At 38.2% G+C, this 16,066-nt stretch overlaps 1 protein-coding gene across 2 annotated transcripts in view; it reads left to right on the forward strand.

The window, feature by feature from the left end:
• The window catches only part of LOC308389756 (voltage-dependent calcium channel subunit alpha-2/delta-1), an 80,936-nt gene that overhangs the window by 21,799 nt on the left and 43,071 nt on the right, over positions 1-16,066 (forward strand). For both annotated transcript variants that reach the window (XM_080871282.1, XM_080871283.1), the window contains exons 4-7: positions 5,233-5,292; positions 6,990-7,025; positions 7,917-8,046; positions 15,301-15,432. In XM_080871282.1, the coding sequence (XP_080727408.1) occupies positions 5,233-5,292; positions 6,990-7,025; positions 7,917-8,046; positions 15,301-15,432 (358 nt within the window). The remainder of the gene's footprint in view (positions 1-5,232; positions 5,293-6,989; positions 7,026-7,916; positions 8,047-15,300; positions 15,433-16,066) is intronic.

Genomic DNA, 16,066 nt, shown 5'->3' on the forward strand with positions numbered 1-16,066 from the left:
GAACTCTCTCTTGTTCCCCCTGTTCTCCCTGAAATCTCTAAACCGCCTCGTCCCCCAGAGAACACGACCCAACTTCAATGCCACGTTGAATGAAATGTAACTCGGTTTTTAGGTATATTTAGATGTCTTTTAAACTTTTAACCAGTAAAAATTTTTATCAGTACGAGTCTGAAAACAACTTCTCTTCCCAAGAATCATATACCCAATTCTCACTCTCCTGGTACCCATGCTACGCTCTGCTGCCAATTGCAGAGGAGTGATAGTTCTTCTCAGGTCTCCAGTGGTCATGAACTGAAAGAGTGAGCTCATCATGGTGTCCAACTTTCACAATTAGTGAAAGTGAGACTAAAAAACCATTAGGTCGGGCGTTTTGCAGAGTGTAATCCATTATAGTGCAAATTTGTGCATTTTAGTGGAGTAACAGTGGCTTCTAATCAATTGGCAGAGACAGCAGTTTTCAGCAGCTCTAATGAACTGTTGTGCTCATTCAGAGAGTTTAGCTGTCACTCACTGAGTAGCCTCTTCAAATCTAGATCCCTCAGTGCAAAGCACATTTGATTATGTTGTTGCTTTCTTTGGCTAGACTGATAACCTTTGTATGTGTTTGACATAAAAAAGAGAGAAAGAGAGAGAGGGATGCAAGCAAAATAGAAGGGTAATTAGGTATCTTTCCTCGCACACTCATTCTCACCCTCCCCCATATCTCCCAGGGGGTAGTGGAGACTCGTCAAAGCCCTGTCATGAATTTTTAACATGCCTGTTGGTCTCTTAGGAAGCGTGTGTAGATGTGTGGTATCTGCATGTGCATGTTCATATACAGTCAGGCAAAAAAAGGGATTTTCACATGTGTTTTTTTCACACAAAGTCTTATATAATTCATGAATGTCACACTAATGGCTTAAGTATGATGTACGATGTATCAGGAGTTGAACAGCTGTTGGTTATATGCATGTATCATTTCTGATACAATGTTTTGCTGAAGGAGAAACCCAAGGGAACATATGGATAATGCCTATCCATATGTTTTTAGACTACCTTGATTATGTGTTCCTGTATCTTTTTGCACTGATATTATGCAAGCTTATCATTTTATGAGCAATAGCCTGGTTTTCTGTTTATCTGATGAAGCTCAGTTAGTGCACTTGGGTTGATGTGATGCTACACTGTTGACATTTGACAACTCACAAATCTCGCCAGTAGATCAAAAATGCTCTATTTTTTGCATAGCGTATCTGCTGAAGGCATTTATGTCAAACTTAGCCGAGTCAAGTTTCTTTGATAAGTGATGGTCTCATTTTGGGATCTCCCTGTTGCTAAGCAACATTATCAGGGGCACCAATGTCACACTTATCTATGACCTCAAGATGATTTTACAAGTGCATCGGCACAGTTTAGAATCAACTTCCACTGACCGACACATACAGTGGTGTCAAAAAGTGTTTGGCCCCTTCTTGATTTACTAGTGTTTTGCATATTTGTCACACATAATGTTTCAGATCATCAAACTTATTTTGATAAGATAAGTTACAATGATGATTTCATTGATTAAGAGAGAAAAGTTATCCTCGTTCTGTTTGAAAAAGTAATTGCCCTTCTTATTAAAATAATGAATTAATTGCAAAAAACTGCATTTTTTGGAAACCTGAGCTCAGTTTCACCAAACACACTCAGCCCTGACTATTGGCAGACCTGTTGAATCAAAAAATCACTTAAATAGAACCTGTTTTATAAAGTGAAGCAGGCTAAAAGATCTCAAAAAGCAACACATTATGACAGGATTTAAAAAAAACCCCACCTGAAAACAGTAAACAGTTAAGTATGGTAGTTGTAGTGTGATGGTCTAGGGCTGTTCTGCTGCCTCAGGAAATTTAAGACTTGCTGTGGTAAATGGAACCATGAATTCTGCTGTTTACCAAAACATCCTGAAGGAGAATGTCCGGCCACCTGTTTGTGACCTCAAGCTGAAGCACACTTGGGTTCTACAGCCGGACAATGATCCAAAACAGGAAGTCCACCTCTGAATGTCTTAAGAAAAACAAAATAAAAACTTTGGCGTGTCCTGGTCAAAGTCTTGACCTGAATCCGATTGAGATGCTGTGGCATGACCTTAAAAAGCAGACTCATGCCCGAAAACCCTCCAATGTGGCTGAATTACAACATTTCAGCAAAAAACAGTGGGCCACAATTCCTCTACAAGTCTAATATTTAAATTTGTTTGGTTCATTTGAAACATTTAAGTGTGACAAACATATAGAAAAACAGGCAATCAGAAAGAGGGCAAAAACTTTTTCACACCACTGTAGAGTCAAAAAGATTCAAAGAACAAGAAATATGAAGCTGGAAATGAGCATAAGTGGCCAACTTTAACATTTTAAAATAGAGTAGAACATGCCGATCTGCAGAGTTAGGCTTCCCTAACCAAACACATGGTTTTAAAAATAGCAATGGTTTCATTACGATGTGGGAATGCTTAAAATAAATAACAAGACACCTCATGTTTGTCTGCATTGTGCAACTGCCAGTTGGACATGTTTTCATTTTACTCCAAAAACTGTAACTTTTAACAGAGCTTTTGATTTAGATATGCAGTTGGAATCACTGACAACATCTAAACGCTTTAGTGATTGGTGGTAGCAGGGAGCAGTGTCTGACTCTGTTTGACTATGATGCTTGCTACCACTAACTGGTAAATACGATTCAGCACTTGATGCATTGTTAGCACATGCAATTTTTATGTACAATGTACATCGGTCACAATGCTTGTAATCATTTCACATTTTTTTCACTGTTTTGGGTTGGTCAGTGTGTACGTGTGTATATAGCTGCAGCAGGGTGTATATTTAGCGGTTGACATCCAGTGCATGGGAGCTAGAGAGAGGTCTGGAACAGAGCCCAGGACTGGAGGCCAAAGGAATGGAACTGTTGATCAAAATGGAACGATTGCCGACAGCAGACACAGGGTCACATAAACATACTCCGTAAAAATACCAATTCAAAATAATATAAGCATCTCATCCAAAGATGTGTCCATCTAGCATGCCTGTTATATATGCTTGCACGAGCCAACAGATGGTTGTCAGACAAAGATGCAGCTATAAAAACAGTTTTTCGTAATCATATAAAAAGATTTGATTCTAACATGATTTAACTTTGGTGTTGTGAAGGAAGATTCTTTGTCCTGCTCTTTGCTTTCATTCCTTATCGCACTTTTGTTCTAACCTCTTACCTTTTCCATTTCTATGGCACTAGTTATGAAACTTGGAACAAGATGTTTTAAAAATTGATGCAGGCCTCGTGGTTAAATTAGTCCACAAATCAAAGTAAAAATGTAGAAATAAGGTATCTATCACTCTGTCCCCTTTTTGAGCCATTTTTTCCCCTTTTGTTAGCACATTTCTCAGTTCTGCCTTCCTTTCCATTAAAAAAAAAAGAATTCAGAAGATGAAATTACACTTTGCTAAATTATAATGTAAGCATCACCTGAATTGTATAGCACAACTGGAAGGTAATATCTCAAGATTTTTCAGTATCAAGACATATATATTACATTTCAACCTTGTGATCTTGGATAGATGTTTATTTCGCTGGATGCACATCAGAACTTGTTTGTTCCCAGATGGAAGACGCATTGTTATTATAGTTTGTACTTGCAAGAAGTAACAAAACAGCACGTATATGTGCAATTGCAGGAGAGATGACTAGATTAAAGGTGAGATTAATTACATTTTCAATTAAATTCAATTGCATGTATATAGTGCCAAATAACAACAGCAGTCACCTCAAGGTGCTTTACACTGTCAGGTAAACACCATATAATAATACAAGTGTGGTTAATTACATTTATATTCCTTTATATAATTCCTTTTTGATTGATAGCTTTTTCAGTGGGTAATTTATTTGTTCTTCACTTTATTCACTGATCCATCATTTCTTCCTGCACTGAACCCAACTTATTTTATTCAGTTAGCTCTATGTTTCACACTCTCTGACTCGCTCACACATTCAGCCACACACCCACCCACACACTACTTTCTTACAGTACAACCTTTTCATTTTGACATTCTGATACTCTGTGGCGTGGCCTTTAGCGGACAGTGAGTGCTGCAAGACCTTGATAGCCCTGTGGTTTGAGCTCTGCAAGTGAGATCATAATCATTTCTCTCTTGTCTCTAGGGTGGTCTCCACCGCGTTTTCTAATGTGCTCTCTTTTGCTCAGGTTTTCTCAAATGAGAGAGATGTTTTGAAGGAAGGATACCCAGTATATATTCCAGGCTAGGGCTGGGCTGTATCATACCGTTCACGGTAATACCAGTGTAATGTTATGCAACGATAGGAAAATGAAATATCGCGATAGAATATGGGTAAAACGCGCATGCGCAGTGCCTTTGTTTACATACGCACATGGCGGCGACGCAGAATGAGAAGAGCAGAAGTGGATCGTTAAATGAAACAGATGAACAGAATTGGTTTGTAAAAATGCTGCAACTTCAGTGGTGTGGAACTGGTTTAGCTTTCATCCGTCAGATACACAACAAAGCACTATTTTTGGTAGAGCATGCCAGTGGGCTGTCATTATTACCGTGTTTTTTTGGAAAATATGGCACACTTAAAATCAATCCTTTGATTTTTCTGAAAATCGACAGTGCCCCTTATAATCCCGTGTGCCTTATGTATGAATTCTGGTTGTGTTTACTGACCTCGAAACGATTTTATGTGGTACACGGCACTTGAAAATTTGTCAAATGTTTCAGTACAACTTTGCTGAGCTACAAACCCGCACCGCTTGGTGGATTATCGGAGCATTACGGCTATCGTAGGCAGGCGCCTCGCGGAGTGATACGTACTGTGCTTCAACACCGTATTGTGTGTGTATAACCTCTTTTTAAGTTTTGTGAATATTATACATGGTTATGCTGAGGATATGTTGGCCAGTTTCCACTGGAAATGCCTTTTGGTTAAACTGTCAGCAAGGAATTTGCATTTTCACTGTTATTTTTTTTATATAATTTTAATGCACTTAAAAAAGCTGCTTAAGTGAAAATACATTGATGTTTTTTGGGGTTTTTTTGCACTAATAAAGTTCAGGAGTTGTAAAGTATTTTGTCTACTGTCAATTATATCGTCAGTTATATCGTTATCGCAAATTTTCAAATGTATATCGTGATAAATATTTTTGGTCATATCGCCCTGCTCTGCTCCAGCCTAAATCTTTTGTCATATTTCACTTCCCAGAAACTGGCCACAGCTGCTGAAGAGTTTCAAATGAAGCATCAGTGGAAAGATGATTTCGAGGTAACAGAGAGAGAGAAAATACAGAAAAAAAAACCACGTTTATATGTGTTTTTTATGTGCTATCTATTAGGGATGGATGAAAAAATGATACAGCATAGTACTGCTGTATTTAGGATGGGGATAATATATCGATACAGGGACACTAAATATTTATATTTGATTAAATTAATTAAAATACTCTGGGAATACTAGCTGTCTGGGAAACAAGACGACTTGTCTCATGCACTATTATCCTGAGATAACATTAGCTGAGCAAACCTACATTAACAGGTTGTGAAAAACTGTCTGGACACTGGAAACATTTAGCTCAACAAACCTACCTCCTAATTCAGAAAAGGCTAATGACTCAGCCATACAAGTAAAAATAGGGCAGCAACCAAACAAAAATTAATGGCTGCCTGGTAATTGTATGGTAATTGTTCACATTCCTTTGCCGATTTCAACTAAGGGTGACTTAATTGTTGCCCAGAGCTTGAGGGTGTGGCACAGTAATGACCATTTTTGATTGAAGCTTTTCAAATAATTCACATCTAATTTATAAATGCAGACAGATTGCCATCATATTGGCATCAGTTTGAATGAGTCTTTGTCAGTGAGCACAACTCGAGGGGACTTGACTCAACTGGCTGCCAGCTGGTTGTATTTATAGAACAGCAAGATTGCTGAGCGCAAGTGTAGTGGTTAAATGTGAATTTCTGTCTATGCAGACAACAACAGATTTTGTGATTTTCTACGATTTATCACAGTTAACTGGTGCATTACCAGAAACTGAGTGCATGTGACGTTCATGCAGCCAACATCAACCTATTCGATCTCAGACAGATAACTAACTTCATCTTATGGCAACATTTTACCGCAGGCTTTAGTGATAGTGTTGGCATGCTTTATAATCTCATTTTGCCAAAAAAAAAAAAATTAAATAAATAAATTAAATTAAATTAAAAAAATATCTGAAGTGAAATCCAATTTATCTTATTGGATAAATCTGATAGTGACAAAGTTTGAGGACAAAATTTGATGTTGATTAATCACTACTGCAATACTCTACATATTGCACAATGTTAAAAATCATACTAATATTATTGTTTTGTGAGTGAATAATTGTGAAAATATCATATTGTGTTCCTACGTCTAGCAGACGCACAGATACACAAATGGTGATGCATGTAGTCTAAGTTTGCTAGACTTAGAATAATTTGATTGTGTGAATAGTTTTTACATGTTTTCAGCATCCATCATTAGCAGTGAGTACAGTTCCTTTTGTTAACTGGTTTATTGCTCATTATACACTGTGTTATGATACATGCCCCTCATTTTCAATGACAGATGCTTTGCCTTCTAACAACCCGGGTGGCAAACAATTATATAAGAGAAAAAAGCAATGCTCAGGAAAAATACTTGTCACAGAGGCAGTTATTACATTGCTATCTAAGAGGCAAAAAATGCTTACCTGGAGCATTGCAAATGGCTGCAGGGACAGAGGGACATGGTGAAATATGACCATACCTTATTTATTTAAGCAAAAACACAGACTAGTATCTTTTTTAACTAAATAATAGAATTAACAAATGGCAAAATAAAGAACTGCTTAGAAATTGATCAAATATTTAATAGTTGCATAAATGTTAGGGTTCTTTGTGCAACACCCTGAAGCATCCAAAAAGCATTTTTTGTGCTTCTTTGTCACTTGTTTACAGGATGATGAAATTGCCTACTACAACGCAAAGGACAATGTGAGTGTGCTTTTTTGCCCTCCTCTGTTAATTTATTCTCTTTCTCTTTGAGCCCCTGCAAACACATAGGTCATACATGCATCATGAATGTGCTTTTGCTACACAGCATCCCCACCCCCACCCCGCCTTCATTGCCTCATATTCCCTCATCTCCCTCATTTTACTCCTGCAAAAATCACCACATTTTCACCCCCGCTTTCTCTTATCGTCTTAGCTCTGTACTGCAGCCCCCAGTTTGCTGCTTCTTGGAGCTTTTCTTCCCATGTAGCTACCTCTCTGTCATCCCTCCTTCCAGCCTCTCTCAGGTGAAGAGGTCTCTGCCATGTTTCTCCTCTAATTGACAGATGAGATGTATGAGCTGGCTAGGCTCTTGCTTTATTAGGAAGCAACTGTTCGCACCATTTCTCCCTCCCCCTCTGCCTCTCTCACCACCTCACTACCTCGGCCCCTCTCTACCCTGCTTTCGTTCATCGGTATCTCATCTTTTCCTCCCTGTCTCTACTGCTCTCATTGATGTAAATTGGCAAATGCACGGCAGGAGTTATAAATCTCCACAAGGGGCATAAACAATCTGAGTGTCTCCGGCTCCTCCTCCCAAATGAAGATGATAAAATGAAAAAAAGCGAGACATCATCACGTAAACAGTCAGGTTTTTTTTTAAAGCATGCAGGGTGTGAAAAGTGCAGCAATGTTGTTATTATGGTAGCGATGAGCTGTTGAGAATGTGCGTTCAGGCTGTTGTAAAGTCTTTCATTTTTATGGAGACCAACAAACCATGTCATATATGTGCAATGTGCCTCATTAATTTACATAAAGATGTCTGCTATGATTTCTTAAACCTATAGTGAGAACAGCCATAGATAGTGCTTTGAATCTTTTTTCCCCTTTCAGCTGGATGCAAATGAGACAGAGGGAAGAAAGAACAGGATTCGACCAGACTTTCAAGAGGACCCCTCGTTTAAACGTTTGACTGACTACAACCACACGGCTGTCCACATTCCCACTGACATCTATGATGGCTGTGAGTGCATCGTCACACACACGCACACATACCAAAGTGGTTACTATGGATACGGCTGACACACCAACCCATTATGAAATGTTTTTTACAGATTGTGCCTCAAGCAAAGTTGCCCTTAGCTAAAAGATGGGTTTAACAAAAAAAGCCTCATACAAGTAATAAGCTCTCCTGTAGTAATCGGTTACTTAACAAAGCTGCCTGCCCTTGGAATATAAAAGAACAGGAGGCACGACAACTGAAAGGATTTATGTGTTTATGTTTTCTTTTTTTGTTTAGAAATATTTTTGCTATTGGTAGTTATGCAGCTTTCAGTTTAATACTCTGTTTAACCAGAACTAGAATGATAAGTATGCATTTATTAAAATTATAAATCATAAATGTATTATTCATATGAATATTGCAGCTATTGAATGTCTTTAGGAACAGATTGATATAAATAGATAGATATAGGAGATATAATACACTTATATCTATAGACTATATTATAGATATTGACTATAATAGATATATGCATGCAATTTTTGCTTGAGTGGACACTTATATTTATTCTTGGCACAGGTATTTTATACTGTTAGCCATAAAAGAATGCAATGTGCAACTGAACTGCACTATAAACTGGATTGTGTGTAAATCCTGAAACCATAATATCATCTGTTGAAATATATCAATCAGTACATTTGCATTGTCAGCATTTTTTAAGAACAGAATGGTTCATTTCACTGCACCTGCTACTTGTGAAAGGTTGGTGAATGTTCACTGAACATGTAGTCAGTTTCTCAGAATGCGAAAAAACAAAAATAGGATCATGTATACTCAAGATTATAGAGAATATTAATGATAATCTCTTAAAAACTTAAACATGTTGAATAAAAATTTGGTTGTCATGATCTGGATACAGGAAAATTAAAACCTAAGCAGCTTTATGTTATAGTCATGGCTGTTTTCATCTATTCATACCATCCCATACTCAGGCTTTACTTGATGGGGCTGTTTCAGTCACATTGGATGTTAAAAGTCTTTAGCCTGCCAGCTCATACTACAAAGCGAGTGCAATATTTACTTGAAACAGTTTTAAAATATAGCAGGTAATCATTTGACGGATTCATAGTGAATGATCGTCACATATCCTGTAAGTATGTCTTGTAGTGAGAACATGTCTGAGGAGGCTGTTGGGTATTGTTGGACAGCAATAGTCGAAGCAGGAAGAAAGCATTATCTAGTAACATGGATTGATATCCTGTTAAAGAGTATTTTTGCTCCTTTTGTTATAAAAGTACATTTCTGATCATTTCAACATCATGTGCTGACATTTACCTTGAGTGATACAGCATAATTTAAATCTCGAGAGTCTCCCTGACATTAGCACAGCTCAAATTGAATGTCAGTGACTTAAGGGTGCCTGGCTGAATAGCTTAAGTGTGGTTTGAATTATGTAATATTTTTAAGTGGCTTTTCCTTTATTCTATTTTTTAGATTTCAACTTGTGGGGTGATGTCCTTAATATAGTGTGACTTACGAGGAGAGGAATAAAGCTTTAGGTGATTTGCTCAAGTATGTGTCACCACAGTAGGCCTTGGTTCTCGAAGAACTTCAGAAAGATTCCAGTTTAATTACAATCTGGTTTTTTAAACCATCTTGCAGCAGCATTACTGAATGATGTGTGTTTGTATCTGTGTTTCTGTGAAGAAAGACATCTGTGTGTTTGTGGTAAGATGTTCAGTAATTGGTGTAGTGGAATCAGTGCAGTGGAAAGTAATGCGTCAGCAGTGACTTGGAGAGACAGCAGGATGGAATGACTTCCTCAGCATGGACCTCAGCCTGCTGGGGAACCGTCTGGCCCCAAGGTTACCTGCTTCACCTTGTTGCTGACCCCAGACACATGGGCAGAAAAGGGAAATGTAGATTGGAATGGAAAGCTGTCAGGTTTTGTTATCTGTGGGTGGAAAGTCTAGTTTATTAGCATTTCTTTTGAACTTGCTGTGAATTTGTCAATTTTTCCCTGAGATCCCTATCTGGCCTTTAATCTGGGCTGGGTGCCACAGCTACTCACGCTGCCTTTCTCTCACAAGGATGCTGTTTATTGGTAGCCTGTAATGAGTATGCATGGATACGCTGAGCTTCTGGGACCTACCCAGCGAGATGAAAGAAACTTTAGGTGTGTGTGTGTGTTTACGAGGAAGGACTCAAACCTGGCGGTACACTGTGGGCAACAATCTCAGGTATGGAAATAAAGAACCAGACCATGCAATTTTGTTTTGAGATTGAGACTTGTTTTTCAGATTTAAGTTTAAATTTCAAACTCTAGGAATATCTAGCTAAAGAAAATTATTTAAAATTAACTAATGTATTCAAAGAAGCACTGCGAATATGGAGAAAAACGTATGTCTGAGAGCATACGCAGGCTCATATATTGTGTCAGATATGGACACATGTGAAGGAGTATGTATTTGGTATTCCAGGTCAGAAGATTCATAGTTATTGAGGTTTCAACTCTCCAATTTAATCTCCACCCTATAAATGTTCCCGGAATAGCCTTTGCTCAGCTGGAGAAAATTAGATTTTCTGGGTAAAGTGGGTGACAAGTTTATGAAATCAGACTCATGTGTGTGAGGCCAGTATTGGAAAGGATACAGGCATGACAGAAAGATCACAAAAGCATAAAATGTCCATTGAAGGACATAGTACCAAAAAAAAGTATATCAGACGAAATAGAAAATAATTTAATTCAGTGGATATACAAGTGGAAGCTGAATATAAAAATGTAAAATTTAGTAGTATTTGTGCCACATTTCATGTCATCAAACTAATTTCATTATTAGACATAGATAAATGGAAATAGAAAAAAAATGATTCAAACACAATTACTCTAAACCTAAAAACTGATTGTGCCACCCTTTACGGCAAGAACTACAATCAAGTGTTTGTGACAGCTGGCGAATGGCAACGAGTAGGGATGAGTATCGAAAACCGGTTCTTGTTGAGAACCGGTTCCCACTGTTTCAATTCCTTGGAATTGTTTGCCATTTTTGCAAACGATTCCCTTATCGATTCCAGTCGCCCCGAATGATGTCACCACGTTGCGGAGTGTGTCATTTACCTGGCAGGAAACAGGGCAGCTCAAACGCTCAAAGGTTTGGTTATACTTTACGAGAACGGATGACAACAGGGCAACTTGCAATACTTGAAAAGTAGATATTTCATTTAAGGGAGGAAACACTACGAATATGCAAAAGCATTTGCTCACAAAACACGGGATGACCTCAAATGAATGTCGTGTTTTTAATTCCACTCCGGACTCGTGAATCTCAACCCAGCAGCAGCGGTAACGTTTGCACGTCCTCTCCCGTTAATGCGGCAGGTAAATAATCAACTAACAGTGCATATTATGTTAGCGCGATCTGCCTTATTACAAAACCTGCCATTACTGTGCATTTAGGCGACCATGATGAGAGAGACAGAGTCTGGCTGCCTCAGATGCTGGCAGTTCTCACTGCAGTCTACCGGTAGCGTCTCCTTTCAGGCCAGGATAGACGAATGTCACCGAGCAGTGATTAAGTTTGTGGTAAAAGGCTTGCACCCATTTGCCACAGCAGATGCCCCGATTTTTGGTAAGTGAATGTGTTTAATTGTAGGCAGGGACATTACTGGATATTCTTGTGTAATTGCTACTGAATAATTTATGTTATACTTTGTTATTGCTACAGAAGAATATTTATTTTATTATTTTACATTTACAATTTTTTTTCCTGGGGACCCTGTGACACCCCATTGAAGAGCCATAGGCTGTGGATCTCTTAAGATCTCACTGTTGGGTTTGTAAGGCCATGTTACTCCTAAATTTCTATCTTGTTCAAAGAGAAGATATAAAACAAAGTTCTAAGCTAATCAACCTTAGTGTTCTCCTTTTTTAAAAAGAATCGATAAGAGAATCAATAAAGAATCGAATCGTTAAACAGAATCAAAAATGGAATTGGAATCGTGAAAATCTTATCAATACCCATCCCTAGCAACGAGTCTATCAAATTGCTTTGGACCAATTTCATCCAGCTTTTTTGCAGACTTGTTTTCATTCAGCCACACTGGAGGGTTTTTGGCAAGTTATCCATCAAAGAAGTCCCATACTGTTACATCATCATAAACATGTTTGACATTGTTTAATGTCAGATGTAATGCAATTTGCAATTGCATTGCAAAGACGAAATCAGCAAGGTGACAAAATCTTTTTTTCAGAGCACTATAGCATACAGACTGTATATGAAGGATAGACCCAGTTTCCAGCCAATGTTTAACTGTCTTCCATCTGCATTCTGCAAGGCTGGTTACAATAAGAAGTTCAGCTGCAGAAATCCATAAGAAAGTGACCCTTTGTCTAATGTGATCTCTGATCTCACTAATTATTTTCCTGATGAGTTCATGGCCTTACTGGTTTCAAGTGAAGCTGAATGTAACATAATGTTCTTTTGGTAAATTATGGTCCCTAGCCAAGGGCAGCACAGTGATGTGGTGGCTAGCACCTCACGCCTAAACAGTCCTTTCCATGTTCTACCCGTGTCTATGCAGGCTCTGTCCAGGGACAGTGCTGAATGGTGTGTGTAAATGGTTGGTTCTCTATGTTTTAGCACTGTGACAGGTTGGTGACCTGGCCAGCCTCTTGCCGTATGGCAATTGTGATGTCACCACCTGTGACCCTGAATCAAATGAGCAGAATACATTGAATGGATGGTCTCAATGTGATCGCTACAGTCTTAGGAGGGAGTGTCCCTTGGTTTCACTCTCAGATCCATGCTTGATATTTAAGTTCATTTATAAAGCACCAATATGGAAAAAAGCACTTAAAACTTTACAACAGATGCTTCACTAAGCAATGAGTGACGTGTCAGTGGCCATGTCCATCTTTTGTATTCAGTCGATTTGCTTTTATTTTAATCATATATATTAAACATGCATTTGTTTAATTTTTAAAAACACCCCAATGCCTCCTGGCTATAGGCCAGTCATATAGAAGAATTTCTTGTGAGCTCAGCACAAATGTAGCCTAAAGTAAACTTTAAATAATCCCTCAGAATCAGCGCATCACTTTCTGTTTCCAGGTGTTTCTTGTGTTAATGGTACATTTCTTTTTTTATTATATATAAGAGATCACTGCATTTGATATGATTGAAATAATAAATCCTGTTGGGTTAATTAACTTGTCCAAGACTGTGGAACGAGTTTTTTTTTTTATTATTCAACAATTTCACACACGTCTGTTTCTGCAAAAATGATTCCTAATTTACAAATTCACACATACTGTAATGTCATCTTGTGTCACAGGGAGCTCAGCAGACATCTTTCACCTTTCACACTCAGGGCAATACTGCTTGTGATTGGAATTCAAGTGCCAGATTTGTGTAGATGCAAAAATCCCTCCAGTTTGCTGCCTATCACTTCTGTCATCCAAAGGCAATTTTCACCATAGCTTTTGTATGGCATAAACAAATGTAGCAGGTGAGCAAATTTTGTGCCGCTTAGAAAAACAAAGACGGTTTTTATCTCCAATGATTAGATATTTAGCCAGCAATATTTCCATATCAGAGGTTATTTTGTGACATACATTATAGTCTTTCAAATATCCAACTATTCTTTTAATTAGTAATGATGGGAAATTTAATGTCTTGTAGTTATCTCTCTCTTATGTTAAACTAACTATAAATAACTGTTTAACTGAGCATGTTGTACTGTAGCTGTATAGAACATTTTTGCTTATTAGCTTTCACTGTTATACAGTGTGTAACTGTTGCTTCTATAAGGAAAAGACTGATAATTAAAGCAGTCAAAAAATAGGGAAAATATGCACCAATCCATATTGCATATTTTTGTGAATTATACTGCACCCACGATGTCCCAATGAGATTATGTCATCACTAGGTGTGAATTCAGTGTGGCATACATGTGTATCCAGGGAATTCATTAGTGTCATTGGCAATATGGGCAACCCGAGGATAGTCTTTCCCTTATGAAGCAGCAGTGAAGTTTAGCTTATTAAAGATTATGACTAACTCAGGGATATTCACAACCAGTGGAGACATTAAAAAGCAACAAATTACTAGTTAGAGGCTTGTGGTTGCCTTGTGCCATAATTTCGTCTTACAGTCTAGTACACGTGAGTATCATCTCGCTGTATTTAACTGTCAAGCTGTTTGGATAAAACAAGATGGCTTGTGCTATCTATCCAATGGCCTAACTTAATCAGTCTTCAATAAAAAGTATACATATAGTTTGCAGTTTTATCATTATCTAACAAGTGCAGTAGTATTTTTTTGACTCTTGCCTTAAAATTCTAAAATTCAATGATTAATGAGAGAAATATATTACTGTGTGTGCACACGCTTCATGCTCTCTCCCTTTCTATAATGAAAAACATGCACTCCTGGCAACCGAGGCTTCATTAACTCTTCACTCTAGAGACATAGATGCAAATGAACACTGTTTGCTTTGCACATCAATGAGACACGTCACGCTCAATACAGGATAGCAATATGGCTTACACACATGCACACTATACTTCTAGCCACATGTCAAGATGTACAGAGTCCCATAAAAAAATATATGCAATGCCACAAAGTACAAAAAAAGTGGAAGATGGTAAAAAAAAAAGAAGAGCGGCAGAGAGGACAGATAGAGTTGGGGGCAGCATGTGTTGTGTCTCCATCCATCATCAGTCTTAATGTGGCTCTGAGCTGTCTGGGTGCTGTGTCATTACATCCATAATGCCTGTTGCCTCTCACAGCACACACTATCTGTCAAAAGCATGCACACACACACACACACACAAAACTTCTGCACATGCAGTCATGCAGATTATTTGGTGGTTTTAGGTAAAATACTTTAATTGTGTCTGTGCAAAGCCATTACTTGTCTGAGTACTATTCCTTGATATTGATGCCTAATGCAAGCGCTTTCTGTTTGTGCTGGAAAAATATTTGGTCGTGCTCTGCTGGGCAACTGGGGTGACAGTGAGGCCTGTGTGTGAATCTTAATGAATGTGTTAAACTGTGTTGTCCATATCTCTTTGCTAAGCTTTCTAAAGATGATTGCAGAAAACCCACAAGGACATGAAAATGTTTATTTTACAGCTGCACACAAAATCAAAATGTAATTAGAGTATATAATGTATTGAATTCTGCTTATGTTGGTGGGTTCATGACGTATTTCTTTTTCATATGCATGCTTTCTTTTGATAAATGAGCTTTTCATGTGTATTTGTTCATCCAGCCACCATTGTGCTGAATGAATTAACCTGGACAGAGGAACTGAAGGAAGTGTTTAGAAAGAATAGAGAGGATGACCCAACCCTACTCTGGCAGGTGTTTGGCAGTGCCACTGGCCTGGCTCGCTATTATCCAGGTAAGGAAACAAAGGGGGGGGGACAACAACCCAAACATTGCCTTTGAATAGGTTTTTATGTGTCTGTTCATATAATTCTGAAGTTGTATGTGCTTAAATACACACTGCTTAGTAATTGAGGAGATGAGATAGCCTTTATTTGTCAGTTGCAGTTGCCCACAACCGAGATGATAGACCTTGCCGACCGTACATACAATACACAAACATCACGTTGGGGTGACAGGTCAGGCTAGGTAGCAAGGGAAAAAAAACATTGAAATGTGTAACAAAAAAGGATAATCCAGGAATGCACAGATATTAACACACCATAACACAATAAAACACAGACAAGCAACATGGGAGAATATTCCACTGTGTACAGCTGGATCTGGGACCGCTGCTATCTTCGATTGTGCCTCCAGCTGATCCACTGCCCGCATAATTAAGCTCACATTGACTTTATGTGCGTCTGCACTTGTCTATTGCTGTTCCCTCTTGTATGCGTGTTATCTTTGCCAAGCTATTTCTATTCATGAGATTCCCTGTCATCATCGACTCTATAGCTTTATGACAAAAGTTTATGTCTCATATTCATAAATTTGCATTGGCTTTGATTTATCCTTTCTTTTACTTCTTAGCATGCATGAAAGGCAGT

This window comes from Rhamphochromis sp. 'chilingali' (genome assembly GCF_963969265.1).
Source record: "Rhamphochromis sp. 'chilingali' genome assembly, chromosome: 2".
NCBI classification, from domain to species: domain Eukaryota; kingdom Metazoa; phylum Chordata; class Actinopteri; order Cichliformes; family Cichlidae; genus Rhamphochromis; species Rhamphochromis sp. 'chilingali'.